Source organism: Diplotaxodon limnothrissa, linkage group LG18, assembly GCF_057381915.1.
Source record: "Diplotaxodon limnothrissa isolate DT_005_m linkage group LG18, D_limnothrissa_male_GT1.1, whole genome shotgun sequence".
NCBI lineage: Eukaryota > Metazoa > Chordata > Actinopteri > Cichliformes > Cichlidae > Diplotaxodon > Diplotaxodon limnothrissa.
In genome coordinates, this window is record NC_140613.1 from 19,764,657 (window position 1) to 19,792,651 (window position 27,995).

At 39.7% G+C, this 27,995-nt stretch overlaps 2 protein-coding genes across 3 annotated transcripts; one reads left to right on the top strand and one right to left on the bottom strand.

Moving 5' to 3' along the window:
- Nucleotides 1-335: 335 nt before the first annotated feature.
- rc3h1b (ring finger and CCCH-type domains 1b) lies at nt 336-20,285 on the top strand. Of its 2 annotated transcripts, none has more exons than XM_085376919.1 (20): nt 336-445; nt 1,688-2,106; nt 5,507-5,627; nt 7,822-8,061; nt 8,196-8,371; nt 8,559-8,759; nt 8,941-9,073; nt 10,206-10,324; nt 10,669-10,781; nt 11,085-11,324; nt 11,501-11,694; nt 11,821-12,230; nt 12,343-12,501; nt 12,677-12,832; nt 12,931-13,153; nt 15,096-15,189; nt 15,355-15,451; nt 15,796-16,005; nt 16,202-16,305; nt 16,416-20,285. In XM_085376919.1, the coding sequence occupies exons 2-20, from the start codon at nt 1,876-1,878 to the stop codon at nt 16,570-16,572; spliced, it is 3,378 nt and encodes a 1,125-aa protein (XP_085233045.1). In that variant the 5' UTR covers nt 336-445; nt 1,688-1,875; the 3' UTR covers nt 16,573-20,285. The 2 variants fall into 2 exon arrangements, with proteins under 2 accessions (XP_085233045.1, XP_085233046.1); XM_085376920.1 differs by having other exon boundaries at nt 15,099-15,189.
- Nucleotides 20,286-23,187: 2,902 nt separating this feature from the next.
- On the bottom strand, nt 23,188-27,970 carry LOC146613481 (putative oxidoreductase ZK1290.5). The gene is made up of 7 exons (XM_085376925.1): nt 27,895-27,970; nt 27,106-27,354; nt 26,811-26,912; nt 26,440-26,531; nt 26,126-26,308; nt 25,966-26,025; nt 23,188-23,283 (listed from the first exon to the last, which is right to left on the bottom strand). The coding sequence occupies exons 1-7, from the start codon at nt 27,968-27,970 to the stop codon at nt 23,188-23,190; spliced, it is 858 nt and encodes a 285-aa protein (XP_085233051.1).
- Nucleotides 27,971-27,995: the final 25 nt, after the last annotated feature.

Sequence of the window (27,995 nt, forward strand, 5' to 3'; positions counted from 1 at the left end):
GCTGATTCTTATTTGTCAATACAGCTCCCTCCCTCCATCTTAATCTTTCCGAGCTCCCCCCTTCTCTTCGTTTGTCTAATACAGATACACAAAAATTTTAACATATATGCACCCGTGCAAACTGAACAGTTTAACTGTGAAAATGTTCCCAGATGTGATCTTCTCAGCACCTGCCCAGTTTTGGTATTTTGTGTGTGCGGCTCAATTTCAACAGAGGGCGCCATTTGCCCACAATCCAAACGCGCACACGCAAAAAAAGAAAAAAAAAACGCGCGTGCACGCACACATCTTTTCCAGCTAGCTGTAACCGGCTAGCCAGTCTGTTGTCGAGTTGACACCCTCTCCTTTACCTTGGCAGCAGTTAAGCTGCACGGTCGACATGGCAAGAAAATATCGCAGCAATTTCCTTAAAAAAGATGAAAAACTTCCAAGTCTTTTGGAATAAGTGAGTAGCATCGACAATAACAATTTATCTGCTCGGTGAAAAACCCAAAGTAGTAGTTGCATGTTTAGTTTTAGGCACATTAGTGACGCATAGAGATTGTTAGCGAGCTAGCTAAGGAGCTAAGCGCTAAGAGAGTGGAGAGAGTAACATTTGTTCATTAGCATGTTAGCCCTCTGTGCTCATTCCGACGATAAGAGCCGTTGAGTTATGTGCCCCTCAAAACAAGAGTAAAGCACAAACCTGGTCAGTTCTTAAGAACTTTATGGTATTGAGTTGTTGTCACTGTGTCTGGTGAATATAAAGACATTTTGGGACAGTTTTGTTGCTTTGAAGTTATGGGCGCTAGCGTTACATAATCTGACTTGTTGTCTCTTAGATCTCGTTTCCTTGAACAGCGCCTCCTCGAAGGATAATTAATATCATTAAAACTGTAACGTATGAACAACTGTGACTATATTCAGAGCAATAACTGTGTGACAGTCGGTTAGCGATAGGTTTCAGGTCGTTAAGTAACTGTTTGCTGATCAAACGACGTTTACCCATAGCTAAGCTAGGAAACTAGCCACCCATAGCTTCCGATGCTAAAACTAAGCTAACGTTACCTAGAGTTAGCTAGCTATAAAAGCGTCTCGTATCACTCGTAAGATTAGTGGGTGCATAACGAAACATCGAGATGGTCACAGCAAGGATAACAAACTGGGCAACAGCGCAATTGTTGGTACAATATTATCGAGCGCTATCCCCAGACTCTAGCTTTATATCAAGTTAGAGGGACTTGTGTGGTTAGCCTATCCTATACCCTTTGTCCATAGTCATAGCGATAACCAGCTCTTTTTTTTTTCTTTTTTTTTAAACTAGGCCACGCCGCAGTTGTTTTGGTCCATCTCAACCATTTGTTTCATTCGGACTTTACAAATATGTGTTGTGTCACCTCTGATTTGCCGTTACATTGTTTTGTTGGGCTTGAACAACGTAATTGACAGGAAGAGGCATATTTTCAGTGCGGTTAGTTGTTCCACGGGAAACCTGCTTTATAACCACACTGCCTAGAATGCATTTCTCAGCTGCAAATGCACTCATGCACAGTGTAGCCATGTTTTATAGTGTACTTCTACAATGTTTTGATGAAAAACTAATAACATTATGACACGTTTTATAAAAAAAAAAAAAAAAAAAAAAACAACAACGAGAGTTTATGAATGCGGGAACAACTATAATTCCGTTTCTCTTTCTGCTTTACAGTATTCATCACGAGATGTGATCCACAATCCACAATGTGTGAGGACATTTAAGAACGATTGAGTTCGGAAGAAAAAAAAATTGATTCCAGTGGAATCTTTCATTATATATATATATAAAATTATTATATATTTTCCGCTGTGTTTAAGCTCACATACATTTATACACACCCATCCCATCAACATATAACCATGCCAGTGCAAGCACCACAATGGACAGAGTTCCTGCTGTGCCCGATCTGCACACAGACATTTGAGGAAACTGTTCGCAGGCCCATCAGCTTAGGCTGTGGACATACAGTCTGCAAGATGTGCCTGAACAAGTTGCACCGAAAGGCCTGTCCCTTTGACCAGACAGCCATCAGCACAGACATCGAGCAGTTACCTGTCAACACAGCTTTGTTGCAGCTGGTGGGAGGCCAGGTAAGAAGTTTGTTTTTGCGTGTTTGTCATAAATTGCTAAACAAATATACAGAGATCTGACTTTATACCGTCTGTGCTGAGATTTTGTTGACGCTATCTTGTGGTTAAGAATACTAGCTCATGGGTATGTTTTTTTTTTTTTTTTGTTTGTTTGTTTGTTTTTTCAGTAGTGAAACATTTTTAGACACCAATCCTGGTTTTAAAGGATGACGTTTTCTGTAATTACTTTGGATTGTATTCGTGTCACACATGGGTTACTACATGGTGTACATACTTTTGGGATTTCTTTCTGAGTCACCCTGCAGTCATTGAGCAATAACTTGAATTATGCTGCTTTACTGAGTGCTAGCGCATTCACTAAAGCCGTATTTCTCAGAGGGAGTGTTATACCAACAGGGTGAGGCACAGCTAATGGTGTCTGGCTTTGTTGGCCAGGTTTCTAAGTTAAGACTGCAATAATGGATAACGTCACTGCATCACTTGTAATGCTGAGATGTGTCTTCTCTAGTCATCATGACTGGTATAGCGTGTCCCTTAAACACATCTTGGTTGTATTGCACATTTGTGCCAATAGGTAGGGCTTCCTTAAACGTTCCATATATATATAAAAAAAAAACACCCAGCACGCCCCTGCGGGCGGTTTATCCTTCAAGCTCGGGTCCTCTACCAGAGGCCTGGGAGCTTGAGGGTCCTGCGCAGTATCTTAGCTGTTCCCAGGACTGCGCTCTTCTGGACAGAGATCTCCGATGTTATTCCCGGGATCTGCTGGAGCCACTCGCCTAGCTTGGGAGTCACCGCACCTAGTGCTCCGATTACCACGGGGACCACCGTTACCTTCACCCTCCACATCCTCTCGAGCTCTTCTCTGAGCCCTTGGTATTTCTCCAGCTTCTCGTGTTCCTTCTTCCTGATATTGCTGTCATTCGGAACCGCTACATCGATCACTACGGCCGTCTTCTTCTGTTTGTCTACCACCACTATGTCCGGTTGGTTAGCCACCACCATTTTGTCCGTCTGTATCTGGAAGTCCCACAGGATCTTAGCTCGGTCATTCTCCACCACCCTTGGGGGCATCTCCCATTTTGACCTCGGGACTTCCAGGTTATACTCGGCACAGATGTTCCTGTACACTATGCCGGCCACTTGGTTATGGCGTTCCATGTATGCCTTGCCTGCTAGCATCTTGCACCCTGCTGTTATGTGCTGGATTGTCTCTGGGGCATCTTTACACAGCCTGCACCTGGGGTCTTGCCTGGTGTGATAGACCCCAGCCTCTATGGATCTTGTACTCAGAGCTTGTTCTTGTGCTGCCATGATTAGTGCCTCTGTGCTGTCTTTCAGTCCAGCTTTGTCCAGCCACTGGTAGGATTTCTGGATATCAGCCACCTCCTCTATCTGCCGGTGGTACATACCGTGCAGGGGCCTGTCCTTCCATGATGGTTCCTCGTCTCCCTCCTCTTTCTTGGGTTTCTGCTGCCTGAGGTATTCACTGAGCACTCGGTCAGTTGGGGCCATCTTCCCAATGTATTCTTGGATGTTCCTTGTCTCATCCTGGACTGTGGTGCTGACACTCACCAGTCCCCGGCCCCCTTCCTTCCGCTTAGCGTACAGCCTCAGGGTGCTGGACTTGGGGTGAAACCCTCCATGCATGGTCAGGAGCTTTCTTGTCTTTATGTCAGTGGCTTCTATCTCCTCCTTTGGCCAGCCTATTACCCCAGCAGGGTACCTGATCACGGGCAGGGCGTATGTGTTGATGGCCCGGATCTTGTTCTTACCATTCAGCTGACTCCTCAGGACTTGCCTGACCCTCTGCAGGTACTTGGTGGTTGCAGCCTTTCTAGCGGCCTCTTCATGGTTCCCATTTGCCTGCGGGATCCCCAGGTACTTGTAACTGTCCTCTATGTCTGCAATGTTGCCTTCTGGTAGTTCAATCCCCTCAGTTCTGACTACCTTCCCTCTCTTTGTTACCATCCGACTACACTTCTCCAGTCCGAACGACATTCCAATGTCATTGCTGTATAGCCTGGTAGTGTGGATCAGTGAATCGATGTCTCGTTCACTCTTGGCATACAGCTTGATGTCATCCATGTACAGGAGGTGGCTGACAACTGCTCCGTTCCGTAGTCGGTATCCGTAGCCAGTCTTGTTAATGATCTCACTGAGGGGGTTCAGGCCTATGCAGAACAGCAGTGGGGACAGAGCATCTCCTTGGTAGATCCCGCACTTGATGGTAACTTGTGCTATGGGCTTGGAGTTGGCCTCTAGTGTTGTACGCCACATCCCCATTGAGTTCCTGATGAAGGCTCTTAGGGTCCCATTGATCTTGTACAATTCTAGGCATTCCAGTATCCAGCTGTGGGGCATATATATATATATATATAATATATATATATATATATATATATATATATATTATGTGTGTGTGTGTGTGTGTGTGTGTATATGTAATGTAAAATTTGCTTGGTGGAAAAATATAACTAACCCTACCACACGTGGTGTGCTACACACACATGTATTTGGGCAGACTGAGTGATAATAATGGTGGCAGACATTAAGTAGCACTCAGCTTTGTTATGACCTTTCTCAGAATTGGCCTTAATGTGCTGACGTTAGCCTTTGTGAGCTTTGCTTGTGGAAGATTGCAGCAACAGATTTTGCTAACATTAACGAGAGCATCTCAGCATATTAATATTTCAATACATGTTGTTAGTATATAGTTAAGTGAAACTCTGTGGACAAATGAAAATGCCTGGTCTGGGGGTCTTTGACAATCTTCAGCTGATTACTTAAACATTCTAATACCAGTGATTAGTGAGAATCCACATAATTTGAAATTAAATGTAATATATTTTAAGTAGGGATTATTTTAATTGTTGTACAAAATGAGTTGTAACGCGTTAAATTGGCCCTCAGTCCAAATTGTTTCTTACCGTAAGAATAACCATACACAAAAATGTTGCAAAAAATGACTACCGGTACTTAAGCCACCAACATACACATCAATTTTTTTAATTAATTAATTAATTTTTTAAATATGCTTGACAGCTCACTGTCATTTATTTTTCCAAAGTTATGATTTGTTTCAGTAAGTAATGTTTGCTTTTGATACTTATTAGATGTTGGAAATTCAGGCTAGTTTAATGTATTTCATTATGCAACTTCACATTATCAGTAAGAATACATAGATCACTTTGTCTTCCAATACACATAAAGAGGCATTTACAATTTGTGCATTCAGCTTTGTTGAGCTTTTTAGCTGCTACATTACACAGTGAAATGAAAGTGATGGTGATGGCGGTTCCACTAACTCTGCTACAGCTTTGTTGGGACAAAATTGTACTGAAACCTATTCATCTGTTGCTACTGATTTTCTAAATTCCTCCCTTGCATTCTGCTTCAGGTTCCCAAGGCTCAGCCAGTTGCTTTGATAACAAGTCCAGAGGACTCACAACATTATGAGGAGGCCAGGCAGTGTGTGGAGGAGCTGGCCCTCTACCTTAAACCCCTCAGCAACACCCGAGGTACTGGACCTTGCTGGAACTATTTAGCTCTGTGGTTTGCTCTTTCTTTTGTTTAAGTGGACAGACCTGGGACCTTTCAAATATGGAGGTTGATTTTCGGTATGAAAGACCACTTAACAATTTTCTTGTTCTCAGAGGGTGGATAGATTGGGAGGTAACTGTTAATGGGTGTAGACTTCCCTTTCAAAAAATAGCATAAGAGTGTTTGCTTTCTTTGTGTTAATCTCATGCTGGATACCAAAAACTGTCTGGCAAACAAAAACTATATAGGCACTGACAGTTTGAACAGCACCAGCATATATCATAGCTCATGAAGCTGGAGGTGTCTTTGAGTGAGAATGCTCTTAATAAGACATAACTAGATTGTCGAAGTCACCCTATATATAAAAACAGCTAAATACAGTCCTACTGTGTATCATAATTGATTTAGTGCAAGTGTCATTTGTATACCTCTTGATTTTTCATTCAAAAGTGTAATACATTTTAATATTGTATAGTATTCTGTAGAGGTGGGAATCACCATACATCCCACGATACGATATTATCACAATACTTAACTCACGATACAATATTATTGCAATTTTTTAAAATATTTTGCGATATTCAGATTCTGTACATAAAGGTTAACTTTATCAATATTCATTTTATCTAATATCAAAGTCTCGCACTCAGTCTTTCTCTCATTTCAGTCAGTTTTATTGTTGACAAAGTGAACGGTTTGTATTACAGTCTAGTCCAACTTAACTGAATGCAACCATCTGGTACAATTATAGCTATTCTGAACTATGCAATTTATGAAAACTATGCAGCCCATTCAGCAACTGAAGAATTTGAAAGTAAATTAAAACAAAATATAATTTTACATTAAATAAAAAAGTTTTAAACTTAATTAAAATAAAACATGTCTTAAATTAAAATAAGTAAACTGACATGTTTATTGCTGCCAAAAAAGGTTAAACACATTTGGACAGTGAAGGAATGTCAGGATTCTTGCTCAGAAAAAGGAGCTGATCAACATGCTCTGAAGTCAGGGCATGTTCCAGTCCACAAAAACTTTTTTTGTAACAAAATATCGATTTCTGCTGTCCCTGTATCGATACATTATTAGCAAACAAAATATCACGATACTACACAGTATCGATTTTTCCCCCACCCCTAGTATTCTGTATTTATATGTAATGCAATACATTGCAATTGTAAAGTCACAATGCCAAGAACGAGCAGACAGTATTACCTCAGGACCAAGATTACCTATACTAATGTTTTGTCCCTACTTTTGAAATGCCTTCAAAACCTTACCTGTCTTTTACGGCAGTAATTCTAGTTCTGTTAACATATTGCATTGAGGTTTGTTAACACTTTGGACAATAAGTGTTATCAAGTTTTATGCTTGATAAACAAAAGCAATAATCAAGCAACATTTCTGTACATGTATTTAGTAATGGTTGTATTACTGTAGTTTCTTGAGTACGATATTACTATACTAGATCACTATTTTTTTTAATATATATGTATATGGAAATATCTGAATTGCATTTAAGGTGCAAGGTTTAAGTAGCAAAACAGATTATAAGCTATTAAGTCTGAAAACAAATTACAGTATTTGCACTGCTTATTGAAATATTCAATATCAATATAATGAGTTGTATCTGCAAGTTGTTTCAGTGCAGAATATTGTGCATGATGCTGCCCTCAAGATTGTTGAGTCATAAATGTATTTAAGGAGCCTCAGTGCAACGGTAACAGATGGGACATCCTGATTTCTTGGGATGGAGCAGAAATGTTCATTTAGCGTCTTGTTTGGATGTACATTGGATCAAAATTCTTGAAAAAAGGAAGAAAAAAAATTTCTTCATTCCCACTAACAGTATTTGACTTAAGTTGCATGTAAATGCATTCAGTTTGTCAATGTGTGTCACTCTGATCTTTGCTGCAGAGTGGTGCATGTTTGATGGATGAAACAAGAATGAACTAATTTCTGAGTTTTTAATGTAGTTTTTCTTTATAGTTACATTAATATACTTTGTCCAGACTGTTAGGATAGCCAAACCTTGTTTTCTGGTGACATCAAAGAGCATTGCCTTTTCAACAATGGCTGCTGGCGTCTGATAATTTAAACATTGATACTGGTACTGAACTAAAGTATCTTAGCAGTACATCTTTTATTGCATTCTTTTTTTCCTCTCCTTGCCAGGTGTAGGGCTGAGCAGCACCGCTCAGAGCATGCTGAGTCGACCCATGCAGAGGAAACTGGTTACTCTGGTCCACTGCCAGCTGGTGGAAGAAGAAGGCCGTGTTAGAGCCATGAGAGCGGCTCGCTCTCTGGGCGAGCGAACTGTCACTGAGCTCATCTTGCAGCACCAGAATCCACAGCAGCTCTCGTCCAACTTGTGGGCTGCTGTCCGTGCACGAGGATGCCAGTTTCTCGGCCCAGGTAGATAGTTTTTCTTTACCCACAAAGTGAAATTTCCCTGAAAACAGTCAATTTATTCTCAGTAAAGACTAATTTGGAATGTGATGACTACTGAGTGTTACTCATCGATTCTGTGTTTGTTTTTCCTTTCTCAGCCATGCAGGAAGAAGCCCTAAAGTTGGTCCTCCTTGCTCTTGAGGATGGCTCTGCTTTGTCAAGAAAGGTGCTGGTTCTATTTGTAGTCCAGAGGCTTGAGCCACGGTTCCCTCAGGCTTCCAAAACTAGCATAGGCCACGTTGTGCAGCTTCTCTACAGGGCCTCCTGTTTCAAGGTATTAATCTGGCTGAAAACCAGAAGAAATTTATTTTATTATTTTGATATTTTTTATAAATGTTATTTAATATTTGTTTTGCTAAATATAGGTGCAACCCTTTCTGTGCAGAATTTTCTGTTGTATGTATGTAAGAATTTCTTTCAGAAAATAAAGGTAACTAGCTCATTTTGTGGCTTTCTACTAGGTTACCAAACGTGATGAAGATTCATCCCTAATGCAGCTGAAAGAGGAGTTTCGTACTTACGAGGCTCTGCGACGGGAGCACGACTCTCAAATTGTTCAGATTGCTATGGAGGGTGGATTGCGGATTGCTCCTGACCAGTGGTCTTCTCTTTTGTATGGGGATCAGTCTCACAAGTCACACATGCAGTCTATTATAGATAAGGTGTGTACTGGAAGTAAATCTATTTCAGTTTGTCGTTTTCACATACTGTACACATTTCAAAGAATCATTTAAAAAAAACAAAGTATTAGCTCTGTTGGTCATAACATGTTCTTACATATGAAAGCTGAAGTACCAAAGCATTAACTATTTATTTTTATTTATTTTTTTGTTATGTGTATAGCTGCAGACCCCAGCATCTTTTGCTCAGAGTGTCCAGGAGCTGACAATTGCGCTGCAAAGGACTGGAGACCCAGCCAACCTCAACAGGCTGCGGCCCCATCTGGAACTTTTGGCCAACATTGATCCCAGTCCTGGTGAGAAACACACCCGCTATTGCGAGGACAAGTTGGTACATGCAGTGTCAGATGCAAATCCAAACTATGGCTCTTGTGTTTTCCCAACCCTCTCTCAGAAATCTTTGTTATTGGCCAAGTTTTGTTTTTTTCAGGAATCAAGTTAAAGTTCGGGTTACTTGAGTGATTTATTTATTTATTTATTTATTACACATAAGTAGCTTAATTCTGGAGTCATAAGTCACCCATCCTCACATGCACACTCTCAACAGACAACAAATAAGCATAGTGCAAAATACTGAAAACATGCCACAGTGTGTCTTGGCTGATATGTTTCTACATGGATCAAAGTTATTTGCCCTTCCCTTTACTTATCCATATTTTTTTCTTCCCATAATTCTAGTAGAATTGATTTCATCATTCATGTCTGGGAATCTTGCCACTGAACTGTTCTGTCATTTCTTGAATGTCATTAATTCTTTGCATATTTAGGTAAAACCTGACAGTAAACTTTGACAGTGATATACCTCCTTTTATATTGAGAATGTGCTTTCTGCACCAAGAAGTCAATTGTATATTTTATTCCTTTTTGAACTACTTGGCTTTTGGTATCGCTGAGGTCACCATGCATTCCTTTTTTTGAAGCAAATAACACAATAGTAAAGTTTGTCACTGGTTATGTCTTTCTCATAGGTCTGTATTATCTATTCGGCCAGAAAGTTGCCTCTTTTTGTATATAATAAGACTTTATTCTATTGTGGAAAGCTCCACTGAACAGTTACCAAATGCATATTCAGCCCTTGGAATCAGCTACTGCAGGCTATCGCAAAGCTTGGTCATAAAGCTGGTTATTAAGCAATTGTCCAGTTACTGTTGAGCCTGTAAAAACGGAGCAACCCTGTTAAAAAAAAATCAAATGTTGTAATAAATTGTCCTGAATTGACCTTGAATTCAAGCTGAAAGTCTACACCTCAGTAACCAAATTCCTAAAACTATGCTAACGACCAAATACTCCCATCAGTATGTTGGATTTGTCCTGTGTAGTGTGACTTCTACTATGTGGCTCAAAGCACACATCTGTCTCAGCTGATAGAGAACAGCCAATTTAAAATGTATTAATCCTTTTTTCCTGTATTATCTATTGTTTGTCTAGATGCTCCTCCTCCTACATGGGAGCAACTTGAGAAGGGGTTGGTAGCAGTGAAAACAGTGGTACATGGCCTGGTGGACTTTATCCAGAACCACAGCAAGAAAGGAGCCGATCCTCAACAGGTTAGTGTTTCTATTAAACTGCAAATAATGCTTGGAAAAAACAAAGCCAGGCTTTTAAACGGTCTAATAATGTTTCAAAGGCTTGTAGGAGATTTAGTCATGGTGGTCCAAGACATTGTTATGACACTTGATTTTTGAATTTTCCGTAATTTGTAGCAAACCCAAATTTTTCAGGATTGTAAATACAGATTTTTTTTAATAAATAACTATATGAATAAATAAAAATGATTTTTGTAACGTTTCATCTTGTTGGATATAACATTTGTTTGCATCTGTTATTCGATGCAATTTTCGTAAATGGAGTTTTTACTTTTTGATCATATGCAAAAAAATCTTTTTTTAAGCCTCCTCAGCACAGCAAATACAAGACTTACATGTGCCGTGACATGAAGCAGAAGGGAGGCTGTCCTCGTGGAGCCAGCTGCACCTTTGCACACTCTCAGGAAGAACTAGAGAAGTGAGTCTTAACAACAACTTGTCAACGTAGTGTGTGTGTGTGTGTGTGTGTGTGTGTGTGAGAGAGTGCGAGAGAGTGCGAGAGAGAGAGGGGTTTTTTTTTTGTGTGTGTGTGGGGGGGTAAGCTAGTTTCTGTTCCTCAATTCAGTCACTATTACCACAGTGGTTTTTATACACTCTCAATTTTTCAGAAATATATGTGTATGTTGTTGTTTTTTTTAATATCTAAAAAGAATATGATATCATAATTTTTATTATATTTTATAATACCTACCTATTTACTTATTTATTTACCTATTTTAAGGTATCGTAAGATGAACAAGCGTCTGGCAGCTCGCCTCCCTGGCTCAGGAGGACTCTTGTCAGATGATCCTCTCGATGTAGCAGTGACCCGAAAGCCTTCACCCTTGGCCAATGGGACTGGTGGATCCTCTTTGCCCACGCTTATTGCTCGTGGCACCGACCCAGTCTCATATGAACTGCCGCGTAAATCTGTTAAGATGGACGGAGGGAGTCCCAGTGCCCCAGGATCACCTCCTGATGTGTGAGTATAGTATGCAGAAGCCAGAGAGTTAGCATCTTCATCAAAGCCACGGGTTTTCTTATCCCTAGGTCACAGAATGAGGTTATTCAGTGAAATTATTTGCTCTGTTAAACAGAACAACACAAGATACATCAGATGTTGGAAAAATATTTAACAATGTGGGTTTATTCTTGTAGCCTGGACACTGTGCCCAAACATGGCATGACTCTGCCACCTCATGCCCTAGCCCACCCCAGGATTTCAGCAGATAACCTGTCAGTGGTTCCCAGAGGATCACCAGTGTACCCCCAGCAACAGCTCGCTGAGATGTACGGTGACACTCGTCCACCACCTTCTGCCTCTCAGTATGAGCCCCAACCATATTCTGCAGGTAGGCATAATGTATGCGTATGACTGAAATTGTAGCATTATTTTTATTATTATTATTTTAATTTATACTTAGAAGTAAATTGGAAGATTTTTTTTTTTTTAAATACTGTGACATTTTGTTTTCCAGGTTACCCCTACCAGCAGCCACCACAGTATGTTCCAAGAGATTACATCCGTAACCCTCCTCCGCATAGTGAGTCAGGACCCCCTTACCCGGATCCTTACCCTGGTTATGGCCCTCCAGAACGAACCTACCCGGCCCCTCACTCTGGTCAACAATTCTCCTACCCTCATCCTTCACACTATGACAGAGGTCGCCATATGTCCTACAGTGGTCCGCCACCTCCCCCTCAGCCTTACCCATCTCAAAGGGAAGGCTTGGTCAGAATGAGTCCAGCACCTCTAGATGTGCCCCCACCATCAACAGGGCATTCCAACTCTGTTTACCACCCAGAGCCCAGTAGCCGGGATAGATATGCAGCAGATGGCTACTATCCACCAGGTGCTCAACCTATGAATATGAGGCCCTATGTGAGGGTGAGTATGTTTTTAGATATGCTTTGTGCTCATTTCTCTTGGTGTGGATATGGGGGGGGGAGAGAAAACTGTCAGCAGTTCAGCAGTCATTATTTGTGTGTGCATCTCATAGGGGCCATCATGTGGTGGTCCTCAAGCCAGCCTGGACTATCTGCATCGACGCCGGCAGGAGCTGTTATCCCAGCTGGAGGAAAGGAAGGTCATTTCGCCTCCACCTTTTGCTGCTTCACCCACTCTTACACATCCCTTCCCCAACGACTACCCTCCTGATGTTAGTACCCAGGAGATTTAATATACATCTGCTGTTTATGTCAGCCATTGTAATATTTAGCCTCTTATTTCAGGCTTAAAAGCCTAAAATAATCCTGAATGTAGTTGGTGAAGTAAAGCTTGAGTTAACTGTGAATATGGGTAAGTTTTAATAACTGCATGTGTTGTGTCTGCAGTATGACGAGGATAACTCCAAAGCAATTCCAAAATGCAGACTAGCCAACTATACGGGGCAATACTCTCCCTGGTCTTGTGAAACTATTGGCTCATACATTGGCACAAAAGATCCCAAACCCAAAGATGTTATGGTTCCTCCTCCTGTGGAGATGATGGTAAGCCTCAAGTGACAAACGAACTTTGTGCTGATTTCTTGGGTTTTTCATATAATAATAACCTTTCCTCTCTTTATCCTTTTCTCTCCTTTTATCAGAATGTGGATGCTAAAGGCCTGAGAGAACCGTCGTTGGAGGCCCCTCGGAAGGGCACAGAAGTAAAGGATGATGACCCCATTATTCCATTTGGTACCCTGCCCACTGTGTCGCGCTTTGGGGCCATCTCTCGCACCTCAAAGACAGGCTATCAGACCACTGGACCTGTACAGGCCATGGCCTCCACTCCCCAGAACCCAAATTCTAAACACATGGCCATGCCAGGTAAGAGCCCACATGGACCGCAGTCTTATTGCTTTACTGACACTGGTAATTAAATGCAGCATATTGTTTCTATTGCTTTGTCTAGAGCAATACACACACAAGAAGAAGAAAAAGAACTTAGCTCTTTAATTCAGTGACTCATTGAACCTCCTTGTGCAACAGCTTTTAGCAGCTACAGCATTTCCTGTAGGCCATTCCATAGCGCAAATTATCTTTGTTGAATTACTTGTGTGCTTTTGGTCACCAGGCGCTTAGACAGCAAAGAAACGCCAAACTATCAATACTCCCTCCTAGAGCAGGGCGATTTGACTAAAAATATTTATCATGATATACATTTGAAAATTTGCGATAACGATATAACTGACGATATAATTGACACTAGACAAAATACTTTACAACTCTTCAAATTTATTAGTGCATTTCCAGTGGAAATTGGCTGACAAATCCTCAGCATAACCATGTATAATATCCACAAAACTTAAAAAGAGGTTATACACACACAATACCATATTATGTTGAAGCACCGTACATATCACTCGGCGAGGCTCCAGCCTACGGTAGCCGTAATGCTCCGACAATCCATCAAGCGGTGCGGCTTCGTAGCTTAGCAAAGTCGTACTGAAACATTTGACAGATTTTTGAGCGCTGTGTACCACATAAAATCATTTCGAGGTCAGTAAACACAACCAGAATTCATACTTAAGGCACACGGGATTATAAGGGGCACTGCCGATTTTCAGAAAAATCAAAGGATTGATTTTAAGTGTGCCGTATTTTCCAAAAAACACAGTACCGGTAATAACGACAGCCCGCTAGCATGCTCTACCAAAACTAGTGCTTTGTTGCGTATCTGACAGATGAAAGCCAAACCAGTTCCACACCACTGAAGTTGCAGCATTTTTACAAACCAATTCTGGTTCATCCGTTTCATTTAACGATCCACTTTCGCTCTTCTCATTCTGCGTAGCTGCCATGTCCGTATGTAAACAAAGGCACTGCGCATGCGCGTTTTACCCATATTCTATTGCGATATTTCATTTTCCTATCGTTGCCCAACATTACACCGGTATTACCATGAACGGTATGATATAGCCCAGCCCTACTCCCTCCACCATGCATCATATGGAAATACACTAATTTTCGAGGGTGGTGTAGCTTAGTATCTATTCGTAGAACGTTTTATCAGAAGTGGCACATCCTGTTTTTTGGTTTTTTTGCTTTTTTAAGGCAGTAGGATCTTTCCATTTCTACATTTAATCACTTTTTTCTTTTCTTTTTTCTTTTTTTTTTTCTTTTTTTAAATCAAGTTCTAGATATTTCTGCAAGTCATTTTGCTGCATTTTGGGTACTTTTTCACTACTTTCAAGATTGCTCATTGTGCTCTTGGTGTGAGGTTTTTTTGTGTGTTTTTTTTTGCAGGACACCCACTCATGAAGAGTAGAAACAGTCCTGAATTCTTCTTCCGTTTGTAGAAAACATGCCTGTTGCAAACTGAACAGCATTTTATTTAGAAACACTTCTGTAGCCCTTCTGTAGTAATTCTTATAAAGTGCTTTGAAAGCTGTCATGCTCACGTCACAATGCACATCAAGCAATTGTTTTTAAGAAGAGCGGCCTTGTCAGATCAGCTCCGGCTATATTTATAGGAAGCATCACCTGTACAAGCATACTTCTAATCTGATTTTGTCAATTGTGATACACAAAGTAGTTTTTGAAGAAGGTTTATTCATTTATTTTTGTCCCCCCACACACAGGATTATAAGATAAGACAACTTTTATTAGTCCCAGAGATGGGAAATTCACATTGTTGGAGCTGCAAACAAGTGTAGTATTCAACACACGGGAATACTCAGAGCATAGTCATTTCACATAATTGTAGTGTTTCATAATTGCAATTGTTAAGAACATAGTTCTGTTATACAATTTACCATTTTCCCTTCAGCAGAATACACATATGGAAGCCATGGAGGATGGGGTGGAACTTCATACCCCACCCACCAGAATGCCTCCTCCTCTCAGGGACATTTTAGTGAGCGGTAAGTCCTATATTTGTTTAATCTGTTTGTTATTCTTGTGGTTGTGTTTTGTTTTTTTGTTTTTTTATATATAGTCAGTAGATCATCATGTGAATTGTGTATTTGCCAAATATCAGAAATGCCTTTGTTAAAGATTGTGAAGCAGTTATTTTTTTGCTGTTGTAGTCTACCCATGGCAGCCTCAGACAGAGAGCAGTTAAAGATTGAGCTACAGCAGGTGAACCAGCAGATCAGCCAACAGACACAGATGCACAGCATGGAGGTTTGTACAATCTGTTACTAAGGAGTATCTATAAATGTCTAGAAAGACCCATATCGTTTTGATCAATTTTTACACCACAAGAGGTGTGAGGTGCTCAATATTATTGATTTCTTGATTACCTGTTTATGGCTCGACTCTCCTTTTTAGATTAAAAATTGATGTGGCGAGAAATACAAACTGTTTACCTGGTGTCTAGTTACTATCAACATATATTCAACACTGAAATATGTGTAATGAATAAAATGAATGTCCCATTTTAAACCATTGTTTTCCTGACTATTGCTAAAGACTTCCAGATTGCACATTCACCCTCCTACTCCTTACTTCCTGTCTTTCTGCTACAGGCTGCCAGTAATTCTTTACTCCTGCAGAGGGAGGCCAGTGCATTGGCTACTCACCCTGGCCAGGGCCAGGCAGCAGTAGCCTCACAACAGCAACAACCCAAGTGGCCATCAGGGGGAGCAAGTGCAACAGCTGTCTCCAGTGAACAGCTTAGCCTGGAGCTTCACCAGGTTGAGAAAGAGATCGGCAAAAGGACCCGTGAGATGGCTATGGTAGGAGTGGTGGCGAGTTGTTGAACACTAACGAGGGATGTAACAGTTTAACCATGGATTTTGAGAGAATTTGGGATTAGTGTGGATGTGGTTAAAACGTCTTGATGGGTGGGTTTTTGGCAAATTGACATCTAGATCTTTATGAGCTGTGTGTGATGAAATATTTTATTGGGGGTTATATCCATTTCCAAACCAGGAAAACCAGGTGGTCCATGATGTTCAGCAGTACAAGATGAAACCTGCTGAGAATGGACAGCCAGAGCATAAGACTCCACTGGAAGAAATCTCCTTGGCGCTTGCGTGAGTATGAACATGCTTAAATATACTGCGTCCCCCTGAATATGAATATTTTATATTATTTCCATTCATGTCTTGTTCTGCTTTGTCTGTTTTCTCTTTTCTTCATACAGTGAGGTGTCAAATGGCTCCAGCGGTCTGCCGGAAAGTGCAGTGGGCGGGTCCATGCTGTCACTGACGAATAAAGCATCTGCATTGAGCTTATGTTCAGATCCAGGTGTCACTGGTTCAGAGATGCAGAAGAATGGTGTTGTCCATTCCTGCTCTTAGGAAGTACACATTTACACACATTCAAAAGCATGCACAGGCACACATACACCCATTCTATTTAGAAGATGAGCAGTATCTGCCGTGATGAATTTTCTTTCTTTTTGTTCTGTGAATGAGCTTTTTTTTTTTTTTTTATGACTTTCCTTGCCTGGAAACCAGGGCATATGATAACATTTCTTGTGTGTGTTGTTTTTTTTTTTGTTTGTTTTTTTTTTGTACTGGGTTTAGATTAACAAGGCTCACAGTAGATTCAGGAAGAGAAAATGGTGGTGACGTTGACAGTGTCATTACAACTTTATTTAAAAAGTATATGCATATTCAACCTCAACGGTAAAATTATAGCAGAGTATTTGATCCTCCTGAAGAAAGAATGTTGGGTTAGTTGAACGGTTAGGTAAATAGGAGCACCTTGTAACATCGCATACACTCTGAATAAATTCTGTACGATCTGGTTTATGATTGACGATGGCAGAAATGTCACTCTTGGTACTCACCCCCCAAAATCGTAAGAAAAAAACAAAAAAAAGAGGTTGCCCAGATCTGGATGTCTGAGAAGGGAAAAGCACTTCAATATTCCACCTGGATTCAGCTAAAATGGGCATGCAGGGTGTTTTTAAAAATGCAGTGTTACACCACATGCACTTCCGCACCTGCCATGAGAAGTATGACTTTTATTTTTGCATTTTATGAACACGTGTCTGTTTCATATTTGAAAGCAGTTTATAATATATTTAATTGGAGCATTCTGTTTTAAAGATTGCATTAAGTCTTTGATAATGAGCTTTCCGTGTTTTCTATAAGGGAACCTAAGTGCTTCTCTTGATTAATTTTTATTTTTTGTTTTTTATGTGACCCTGATGTGATTTGGTTGCCTTTCACCAATGCTCCTGACTGTCTGCTGCATTCAGTTCAGTCAAAATTGTTGTGAGCTTGTGCATGCAGGTTACCAGACGGAGATGGTGCACTTTTTTGTATCAGGAGTCACTTGAATGACTGTGAAGTTGACCTTAAAACATCAAGGCAAATAAGGGATTTCCCTCCTCAGAGATTCTCATCTGGCCACACAAAAGGCCTCCCCATTGGGATATCTTGTCATTTGTTCTCCTAACTTCTATGAAGTTGCCTTCCCTTGTGTATGTTTTGTTAAAATTTGTCTTACTTTTTTCTTGCTTTACATTGTTACGATTTTGGGCGATGATGCTTACCCTGTGAAGGTTTTATCCAGCTTAGTTGAAGACACACTCTCCTCTCCGTCATGAAATGGCTATAATTGGCAGTGAGTCCAGAAAGGTTGCTGTTGTAGCGTTCTTGGCTGCATTAGTACATTTGAAATCATGTTTACAGCTGAAGAAAGCAGTGTTATTTACTGAGGAGTGGCTGGAAACCTTCAGGAACGGCTGTGCTTCGATCAGATTAATAAATTCATTCACCTCGCATTGAGTGTATTTGAGTGTCTTTGCTGACTGGTGCAATATACAGCTCACTTCGTCACATTTTTTTTTTTTTTTTTTGTTCACAACCTGCTGTCATCATCACCATCATTAGAACCATTATTGCTCTTTCTCCATCATATAAATTGTTTACTGCTGATGCTCAATAGAGAGCTCGTTGCCTTTTTGTAAACAGTTAGCATGATTGGCAAAAGTTTTACTGCTCTGCTGACAACGGGTGAGTTCTTGTTCTTGAACGGTTAAAGCATGGAGGAGACTCTGTGGGTCGAGTTGTTTTAGTTTAACATAAAACCTTTTCTTTCACATGAGGAATGCTGAGAAACTGGCACATTGTTGACACCGGATGAGTCAACTATTTTAAGGCACAAATGTTTTTGTGCTGTGCAACATCCTCATCTTGGCTGTTCAATGGGTATCTTTTCCAGTTTGTCAGCACCACGACAGCAAAAGTTGTGGATTTTCTTTCTTTCTTTTTTTTTAAAAAGTTTTCCAACCACACTTAAAGCCTCTGGCTGCTCCTTGCTACATTTATTGTTTAGGTACACAGCTCACTTATACATATGAGTATGTATCCATACATTAATATACTAAAGCACTATTAACGTGCCACCTCTTATCCTACTCGCTCAGCATTTATATTAAATGATCTCTACTTAGAATCAGCAAAATGTTTTTGTTTTTTGTTTTTTTAAAATTTGTTTTCGGTCCACTGGTTGCCAACACAGACTTTATCCTTTCCCAGACGAAGGACTTCTGTGTGAATTGATGTGTGTTCACTTAAATCTTTTGTGTTCAAACAAAGATTAGACTATGCTTCCGAAGAAGACAAAATTCATAACTTTTGGAAAATTTATGGAAATGTTTTGTGTGTGTGCTAGATTGTATTGTAGATGTATCCTGGATAAGTTGTTTATTGTTGTTCTCCCCCTTCATTGTGCTGTACCGAGTGATAGAGTTGAGGTGTTAGGAAAGTTTTGGGGTTTAGCCCACCATTGCCCCCAAGAGAATTAGCAAGAAGTCTTTGATGAAAGGTTAGCCTCAAGTCTTCATCTAGCGCGCTCTTTTTTTCTTTTTCTTTTTTTTAGGAGTTAATTAACACTGAATTGGCATGATGGACTCAGACCTTGGTCCCACCACCCAAAAAATGCAATGATACAATAATCTAAATCTGTCAAGATTTGATTAGCTTTTTTGTTTGTTTGTTTTTAAAGAATGTTGACTTGGCTTTTTGTAGATTTTCTTTTTTTTCTTGGCATTAGTTGAGTGAATTTATTGACATGCAAGTCTTAGTCAACACCTGACCTGATGTGTGCAGCTTTATGAGCACTTGGTGACATTCACATTTTGTTTTTGTGTCTGTCTGTGTGTGTGTGTGTGTGTTTTCTAATTTTTATTTGGGGGTTTTTTGGCGGGGGGGGGGAGTTTTTTGTTTTTGTTTGTTTGTTTGTTTGTTTTTTACAACTATTCGCAAGAAATAGGGCCATCAGCTTAATTAAAAAAAAAACAACAACAACAGGGAACTGAGTTAATCGGTAATTGGCTAAAGATTTAATGGTGTTAATTCAGTATTTTGTTTCTAACAGAAGTTGATGAAATTTCCCACAGTGCTGATCCTGCCAAACGGGTCACTGCAGGTCTGAATGAGCCGAAATGACTTTAGCTTTGCAAAAACTGGCATACCGTGATATATGGGGTGTTTTATACAGCGAATAGCAAAGACGTTAATTTCAATATTCGGTGTGTTTTTTGTTTCTGAGTGGAACCGCCGCCTATACCCCATATTTGCATAACCAGTTAAACCCCTCCTCTACCACCCTTGACCACTGAACTCTGTTACTGCTGTTTGAGGCTCACATTTTATTCCCGGACTTTCTGGGGAAATTCGCAAATGGCTTTTTTATATAATTACTCCCGTGTAAAATATCTCTTAAATTAAGGTACAGGTTTGATTTCAGCAAGAAAAATTTTTTTTATATGTATATTATACTCCATTAAGGAATGTCTAGAATTATCTTCCTCCAATGTGGATGTAGCCATTATTACGCCATTTTATGACTTTGTAAGAGAATTCACTGTGTGAAAATTGGTTTGCATTTTTGTATAATACAATCTGCTTTTTTTTTTTTTCTTTTCTTTTTTTGATATGAGAGGGAGGTCAAACTGGAAGTTTGAAGAGGAAAACAAGAACCTGTGAAATTGAGAAAACAAAATGTAACTTATGTACAACAGTGATTCTAAGCTGAGGGAGAAAGAATAAATGATATTGCTAACTCAATGATTTTGTCATTGTTTTATTTTGTGAAATGGTTCAGTATTTTTCAAGATGTGAATGCTGGGAGTGGACTCATAGGTGTGGTCTTCAGCACAGATTCCTCGTGGTAGCCATGTCTGTTCAACCTGTATACTGTGGTCTTGAGCAGTGTTTTCTGAAGATCTTTGAGATTTGTTCTTTGGAAGTTGTCTGCTTCTTTTTCCCCCATATCATTTTCAGTCCAGTCCTTGTATGTGATCTTTGTACCTGAAAGGAATTGTTTTGTTTTTGGGGGGGGGGTTGAGCCACACTGAGGCCACATCATCATTCAAGCATTGAAAACGTGCCTGCTTCAAGAGATGAAACTGTGTTGTGACTACATGTAAGCCAACCTGGCAGAGAACCAATTTTAAACATTTAGGCTCTTTGTTGCCAGCCGCCTGGTAGAAAAACACATTTTGTTTTCTTTCCTTTGGCATTTTTTTGTAGATTAAACTAAAGGTAACAGTATGACAAACATAAAATAGTATTTTTGGATTAGCAACATGACTCCCAAAGAACTGTTAGTTGAAAGCTTGGGTTCTTTTTGCATGGTGTGCAGTGTGTCCTTAAGAAATTTGAGGATACTGGACATGTGAAGCACAAAAGAAGATCATTAACATCATGTCTTTTAAAAAGACAGACCTGAGAGATATCTGGCCTTAATGTTAATTAAAGCTTCATCAAAAATGGTCTCAGTAGGAAGGGACACGGGGAGAAAAGACTGAGGTATGCCAAATTACACAAGAACTAGACTGAAAATCAGTGGTGACAGGTCTTGAGTCATTAATCCAAATTTGAAATATTTGGTTTAAATACTCATGTACAGATGATGTCAGAAGAGAGGTGCAACACTGTATGTGTATACCCATCTGTAAAACACAGTGGAGGCTCTGTGATGCCTGGGTCTTCATTTCAGCCATGTCAAAATTGATGGAATTATGAGTACAGATAAATGCTGTCAGATTTTGATCCACAGTGCAACACCATTTGGAAAGCATCTGATTGGCAGCAGCTTCGGGTTTTTTTTTTTTTTTTAAATATCACAATGATACCAAACACACTTATCAATCATGGGTTGGACTGAACTTCAACATTAGTGATGTAGTGTGAGATCACTTTGACAGAAAATGGACAAAAAGTAGCCAACATCCAAAGAAGAGCTTTGAATGTCCTGAATTTAATTTAATTCTGTTCAGTTTATTTATATAGCACCAACAGACTGGGATAGCTCAGTGGGTAGAGTGGTCGGGGGTTCAAATTCACTGAACGACAACCCTGAGGTACCCCTGAGCAAGGTACCGTCCCTATATCCTTCCTGGGCGCTAGATTGGTGGCTGCCCACTGCTTCACTGAGTAAATGGGTTAAATGTAGAGAGGAATTTCCCCACAGAAATCAATAAAGCATACATTATTATTATTATAAACACACAGCAACAGTTGCTTCATTGTGTTTTGTATGGTATATAAGACTACACAGAAAACAGGAGAACAAAAAAAAACAAAAAACAGATGACCTATGAGCAGGGACCTTGGTGACAGTGGGATGGAAAAACTCCATTTTAACAGGAAGAAACCTCTTGCCGAACCAAGCTCAGGGGGAACAGCGACTAGTTTGGGATGAGGGGATGAAGATAGGACAAAAATGCGCTGTGAAAGATCCACAGATTAACAATAATAAAGAGAGTGTTCAGGCTGTGCTGAGGAATAAAGGTGGACATGAGAATCCACCTCATACTAAATTATGTAAAATATCAAAATTGAATTTAACGTGATAACATGATAAGGTTTAGTGAAGTTGAACGTTACCAGAGCCAGTGTAGCCAGCAAATTATTTGCTAAACCCTGATAGCTTGTGTTATATAAAGTTACAGTTACAGCTGACTTTCATGCCTCCCAAACCTGGTTAAGCTTTGGGGCCGTTTTGTTTTTCTTTTGTCTCATGACTTACTTGTAAATGATACATGTTGCTTAAGGTATTTTGATAATCACGTACAGATTTTACAGGTGAAGTAAACTAAAGATTTCATTTGCGGAATAAGAGAAGAGGACTAATAAAAGGTCACAGCCTTGAGTTTACATAGTTGTTTTATATACTGCAACCATGGATACGATACCAAGGTCCTCTCGTCTTAGAAACCACTTGATCCCTCCCCTTAATTTGAATGTGAAAAAAAATAATTTGTAGATTTTATTCAAGATCAAGTCAAGCTCACAATCACAACCACATTTCTGGAAAGGTAAAGATACCATTATCTGCGTTTACAACACCTTTCTTACCACACACACACACACACACACACACACACACACACACACATATATATATAAAACACCCAGCACGCCCCTGCGGGCGGTTTATCCTTCAAGCTTGGGTCCTCTACCAGAGGCCTGGGAGCTTGAGGGTCCTGCGCAGTATCTTAGCTGTTCCCAGGACTGCGCTCTTCTGGACAGAGATCTCCGATGTTATTCCCGGGATCTGCTGGAGCCACTCGCCTAGCTTGGGAGTCACCGCACCTAGTGACTCCACATCCTCTCGAGCTCTTCTCTGAGTCCTTGGTATTTCTCCAGCTTCTCGTGTTCCTTATATATATATATATATATATATATATATATATATATATATATATATATATATCACAAAAAAAAAAATCAACATTTCTATAAAGTAAGGCACTTGGAATGGTTTTGTCCTTCGTGTGTGTTTGTCTACACATTATCTGAAGATGTAGCTCAATAAACTTTGACATTACAGTCAAGTCTATTTCCAGGAAAACTGCCAGAAAGAAAAATAATTAACCAAGAACATATTCAAATCAATTCCTCACTCAGCCATCACCAGTTCATGGACAAACATACCCTCCATCTTCCCACTTATTCCACATTTGTTGGATCCCAAGTAACATGTCTTCCATCATGCAAGCTTCCTAAAGCAGCCATGTCCTCGTCCTCCAGCTGGAATCCAAACACCTGTTTGTGTGTGTGAGAGAGAGGACGATAAGATACGGTGGCCCCTAGAGACAAAGCATGTACAAACTCCAAAACACGTACAAATTCCAAATAGCACGCACAAACTGCAAAACACGTACAAAATCCAAAACACATGCAAACTCCTAAACACGTACAAACTCCAAAACACGTACAAACTCCAAAACACGTACAAACTGCAAAACATGTACAAAATCCAAAACGCGTACAAACTCCAAAACACTTAGAAAACACGTGCAAACTCCAAAACACTTAGAAAACACGTGCAAACTCCAAAACACGTACAAAATCCAAAACACACGCAAACTCCAAATCACAACGGAAGTGCTCCAGGACGCTAGGGGCAGTGTTGAGCTCGATTTGCAAAATAAACGGCAAGTTTGTTGCAAACACATGGGCTGTATGGGACGGTCTAGTCTCGGTCGTGCTTCCCAGGTTGCCTAGCAACCATGATACTAACCGCTGGAAACGTGTCATACAACTTTGTTTGACAGAAATGAAGGAGAACATATTTTGTTCATTTGTTTGTTTGTTTGTTTCTACAAGAGCTTTGTGTGATTTGATAAGTATCTGAGGCTGAGACCACAGGACTGTAAAACATGATTTTTGGGCTTCATTTCTGTACTGAACAGTCATTTAAGATTCGTTAGTAAATAACAATTAGCTAATGTTGTTCATGAGACTAAAGTCATATCACTTTAGTAGTGTAAATATAATATGGCCAATATTATAGTTATTATATTAATCATTATTAGCTATTACAGCAGTGAACACGAACTCTGTGTCAAATACTGAGCTTCAGTACAGTTTCAAGTTGCAGTTATTTATATGTCTTATCACCTTAAATCTTCACTCAAGACAAGTATCTTTGACAGTGCACATATAGGTGTATCATATATAAGAGACAAATGTTGTTCCTTCCCAGTCCCAGTGCACTTGTTAGCATGTTTTTGTTCGTGCAACTGGTCCGTTGGGTTATTGTCTCCCCAGAAACATTTCTGTTGTGTCTTGTGTGCTTTTGCAGCGTTTTTCTTTTTGCAGCGTTTTTCTTTTTGCAGCATTTTTCTTTTTGCAAGTGTTTTTCTTTTTGCAAGTGTTTTTCTTTTTGCAAGTGGTTTTCTTTTTGCAAGTGTTTTTCTTTTTGCAGGTGTTTTTCTTTTTGCAGCATTTTTCTTTTTGCAGCGTTTTTCTTTTTGCAGGTGTTTTTCTTTTTGCAGCATTTTTCTTTTTGCAAGTGTTTTCTGAAGTTGCAGTCCGTTTGGCCTCTCAGGGCCACCGTAATAAGAAGAGGAAAAGGATCATATGAAAAACGAAAATGCCTGTGGCATTAAAAGTGAGATTGGCTTCTCTCAGTTGTGATGATAAACTGCAGAAGTTATCTGTCTTCTGACTGGAAAGATGGACACATTATGCCATTATTTAAACTATTTAACTTGTCAAGATCTCTTTACATTTACTAAACCTCAGTTAAGCCAGATGCATAAGTTTATTATGATGACCTCTAGTGGAAGCTACCAAACAAGGCACATCATTGTGTAGAAGTCTTGAGCCACCTCCTTTTTAAAAAAATCTGTATATTTTCTTAGAAAAATGTTAATAATTCCATACATTTTCAATTTGTAATTCATCACTAAATCCATCAGTTTTAACAAGATGAAGAAGAAGAACACAACTGACTGAAATGCAGGTGCAAACAATGACAGAGCCTCCACCGTGTTTTTAAGATGGCTGTACACAATCAGTGTCATACCTCTCTCCTGACCTTTGCATAAACTGACAATTATTTGAACCAAAACTTTCAGATTTGGATTCATCACTCCATTCATTGCTACTGATTTTAAGTCCAGTTCTTGTGTAATGTGGCATACCACTTGTTTTCCTCCCTTAAGAATGACTTCTTAACAGCCAGCCTTCCACTGAGACCATTTCTGACGAAGCTTTAGTGAACAGTAGATGAACCAGATGCATCTCTCAGGTTCTGTCAGGTCTTTGCTTTTTTCCTGTTTCTTAAGATACTTTTCTTCTGCTGCAGAAGAACTTCTTTTGTCCTCCATTTGTCGTGTTTCCTTAAAATTTTTAGGACACAGTGCGGCAAGTTTTCCACTAATAGCTCTTTCTGAATCACCCTGTTGTAGTACAATTTTTACATCTGTCAACTGTGTTTGGTGTTTTCCATAGATTAGACTAAAGAAATTGGAACAGACAGGCTGCTAGTAACAAAGTGTGTAAAGATATCATTTAAAATTGGTTCTTCACCAAGTTTTCTCTGTATTTCAATGTGTAGAGACAGCACTGATTCACCCCTCGAGTTTGCTGCCTTTTTTGTGCTTGAATGATTTATTCCTCTGAAAATGGTCAGGTACAAGGACTGGACTAAAAATGGGTGTAAAAAGAGCCAGTGCCCAAAAGAAAACTCTGATACCAACTTTAGAAAGCTGGCTCCTTAAAGGCAAAATATAAAGAAATTAAGGGTGGTTCAAGACCTTTGCACGGTGTAACTGGGTTTAGATGAAGACATGATTTTGACTGTCTTGTCAAACTTAGGCTACAGCTAAGCTTTATTTGAAAAAATGTTCGATCACAACATGAACTTTTATTTTGGTTTTTCATTTTGTAGACTTTTTTAAAGGGTTCAAGAAAGTATGGAATGATCTTTAAACTCACTTCACAGTTTTCTTGTATCCTCTTCTTTTTGGTCGATTTTGGTATTGTCACAACTCCGTTCTTAGAAACACAAAATTGAAAATATTCAAGAATATTTAGAATTTCAGTAGACACAATATTTTCACACCAGGGATGGAAATCATGTGATGAGCGTGACAACCTGAATACTCCAGCGGATGCAGATCTGAGCTGGCGTGCGTCTGTGCTTTTCCGCTATCTGGAGAACAGTGGGATTGTTGAAGACTTGACCCTTGGCCAGAGGACTATACCCTTCAAACACAATTCCCTCCTGACGACAGTACTGAATCAGGTGATTTGGCTGCTGGAAAGGATGGTACTCAACCTGATCAGTTAAAACAGCATATAAAACAATAAAGTCAATGAGCTGAAGGAAGTTTTATGGCATAAAGAAAGTCAACCTGAGTATCTTTGCACAGATTCTAGCTTAAATAAATGCTAAATGGATAAAACTACCTGGTTAACATGTGGTATCACAGTACAGTCTTCTTTCAGCTGTTCCAGGTGGTGGACCAGAAAATTGCTGACCCCAATAGCACGGCACACACCTATATTAGCAAACAGAGATATGTATGCTTTGTGAAATAAACTCTTTTACTACTATTAAGTGATATGTATTATCATCACTACTTCAGTGATTATCCAGCTGTAAAACTGAAGCTAGTCTTTTAATTAAATTATGAACATAATTCCCAAGGATAAAATTAATATAGTATAAATAAATAATTGCATTGTATGGTAATTCTGATAATCTCTCTAAGTTAATACCATGCATTTAGCATTTATAAATATAAATATAAATGCAAATATAAATACAGGCCATTTACCTTCCTTATAAAGTTCTTCCAAAGCTCTCCAGGTCTCAGCTCTCATCTCCCTGTTGGAACCACCAGGTGTCTTTGACTCTGGCCAGTGCATCAGGTACAGATCTTTAAAAACAACAGGGGTTAGAGGTCATGATGTAACAAAAGACAGCAAACTGCATTCGGTGTGGTGAACATGGATTAATTCAACTACATCACGAGCCATCACAGGTTTATTCAAGACGTTTGTCCTGCAGTGACATCCCAGAAAACTGTTTAGCTGTTAACTGTTTTTAACTTTATCAATCAGACGGCATACCAAAATACTCGACCCCCATTTCCAAGCAGGAGTCCAGACAGGCCTTTTTTGCAGCTGTATATCCGTAGTCGCCGGGCCACAGTTTATTCGTGAGCCACAGATCACTTCGTGGAAGCCCACTTTCTCTGACAGCTTTGCCCAATTCGGCCTCGCAGCCATAACGCTTTGCTGTGTCAATGTGGCAGATGCCACATTCAGTGAGGGCATACATAACTGCATCGTGGGAGTAACCACCATTATGTGATGTGCCTGGCAAAGAGAAAAACACACAACATTTATACATTAAAAAAAACCCCAATGGTAATTATTATAATATAGACTTTATATTTCCCACAGTGGGGAAATTCACGTGTTACAGCAGCACTAGAAGACATTTTAATGATAGTGTTATGTAGTTTAATTCAAACTTGACGGCGTATTAGCGCTGACATAAATATACAGTGTATTCATAAAAGGTATAAATACATACAAAATATTCACATATCCTGGATTAAAGGATACTGAAAAACCCGTTTGTGTACGCAACTGTAGTATCAACTGTATTGGAGGAATTAGACCAAACGTTTGCCTGTGGATAAACTGACGAACAGTAACACTACATATTTTTTTCTTGAATTAAAACTTGATAGGTGTCAGTTTTACTTGTGGATTTACTTCCCTATTGCATTACTTAAAAGTTTTTAAGCCAACCGATTCAGTTAACAATCACTGTGTCCTAGGATTGCATAATGCTTCATTCAGGTTTGTGCTAGCTGATTTAAAAACAGTGACTGCCAGAGTAAAACACACCCAAACCAAGCACGGGGATCTGCAGACCATTGGAAAGTGGTACTGTAGGACAGTTCAGGACCGACGCCAACGGCATGTTCACTTCACCAGAGCTGAGCAAT

Bases quoted from the DNA above. Each gene is read 5' to 3' on its own strand.
- rc3h1b (XM_085376919.1), top strand. From the start codon at position 1,876: ATGCCAGTGCAAGCACCACAATGGACAGAGTTCCTGCTGTGCCCGATC. The intron at 9,074-10,205 runs GTGAGAAACACA...TTGTTTGTCTAG, and splicing joins CAACATTGATCCCAGTCCTG to ATGCTCCTCCTCCTACATGG. The intron at 11,325-11,500 runs GTGAGTATAGTA...TTATTCTTGTAG, and splicing joins CCAGGATCACCTCCTGATGT to CCTGGACACTGTGCCCAAAC.
- LOC146613481 (XM_085376925.1), bottom strand. From the start codon at position 27,970: ATGCCGTTGGCGTCGGTCCTGAACTGTCCTACAGTACCACTTTCCAAT. The intron at 26,532-26,810 runs GTAAATGGCCTG...TTGCTAATATAG, and splicing joins GGAAGAACTTTATAAGGAAG to GTGTGTGCCGTGCTATTGGG. The intron at 23,284-25,965 runs GTGAGTTTAAAG...ACACACAAACAG, and splicing joins GGATACAAGAAAACTGTGAA to GTGTTTGGATTCCAGCTGGA.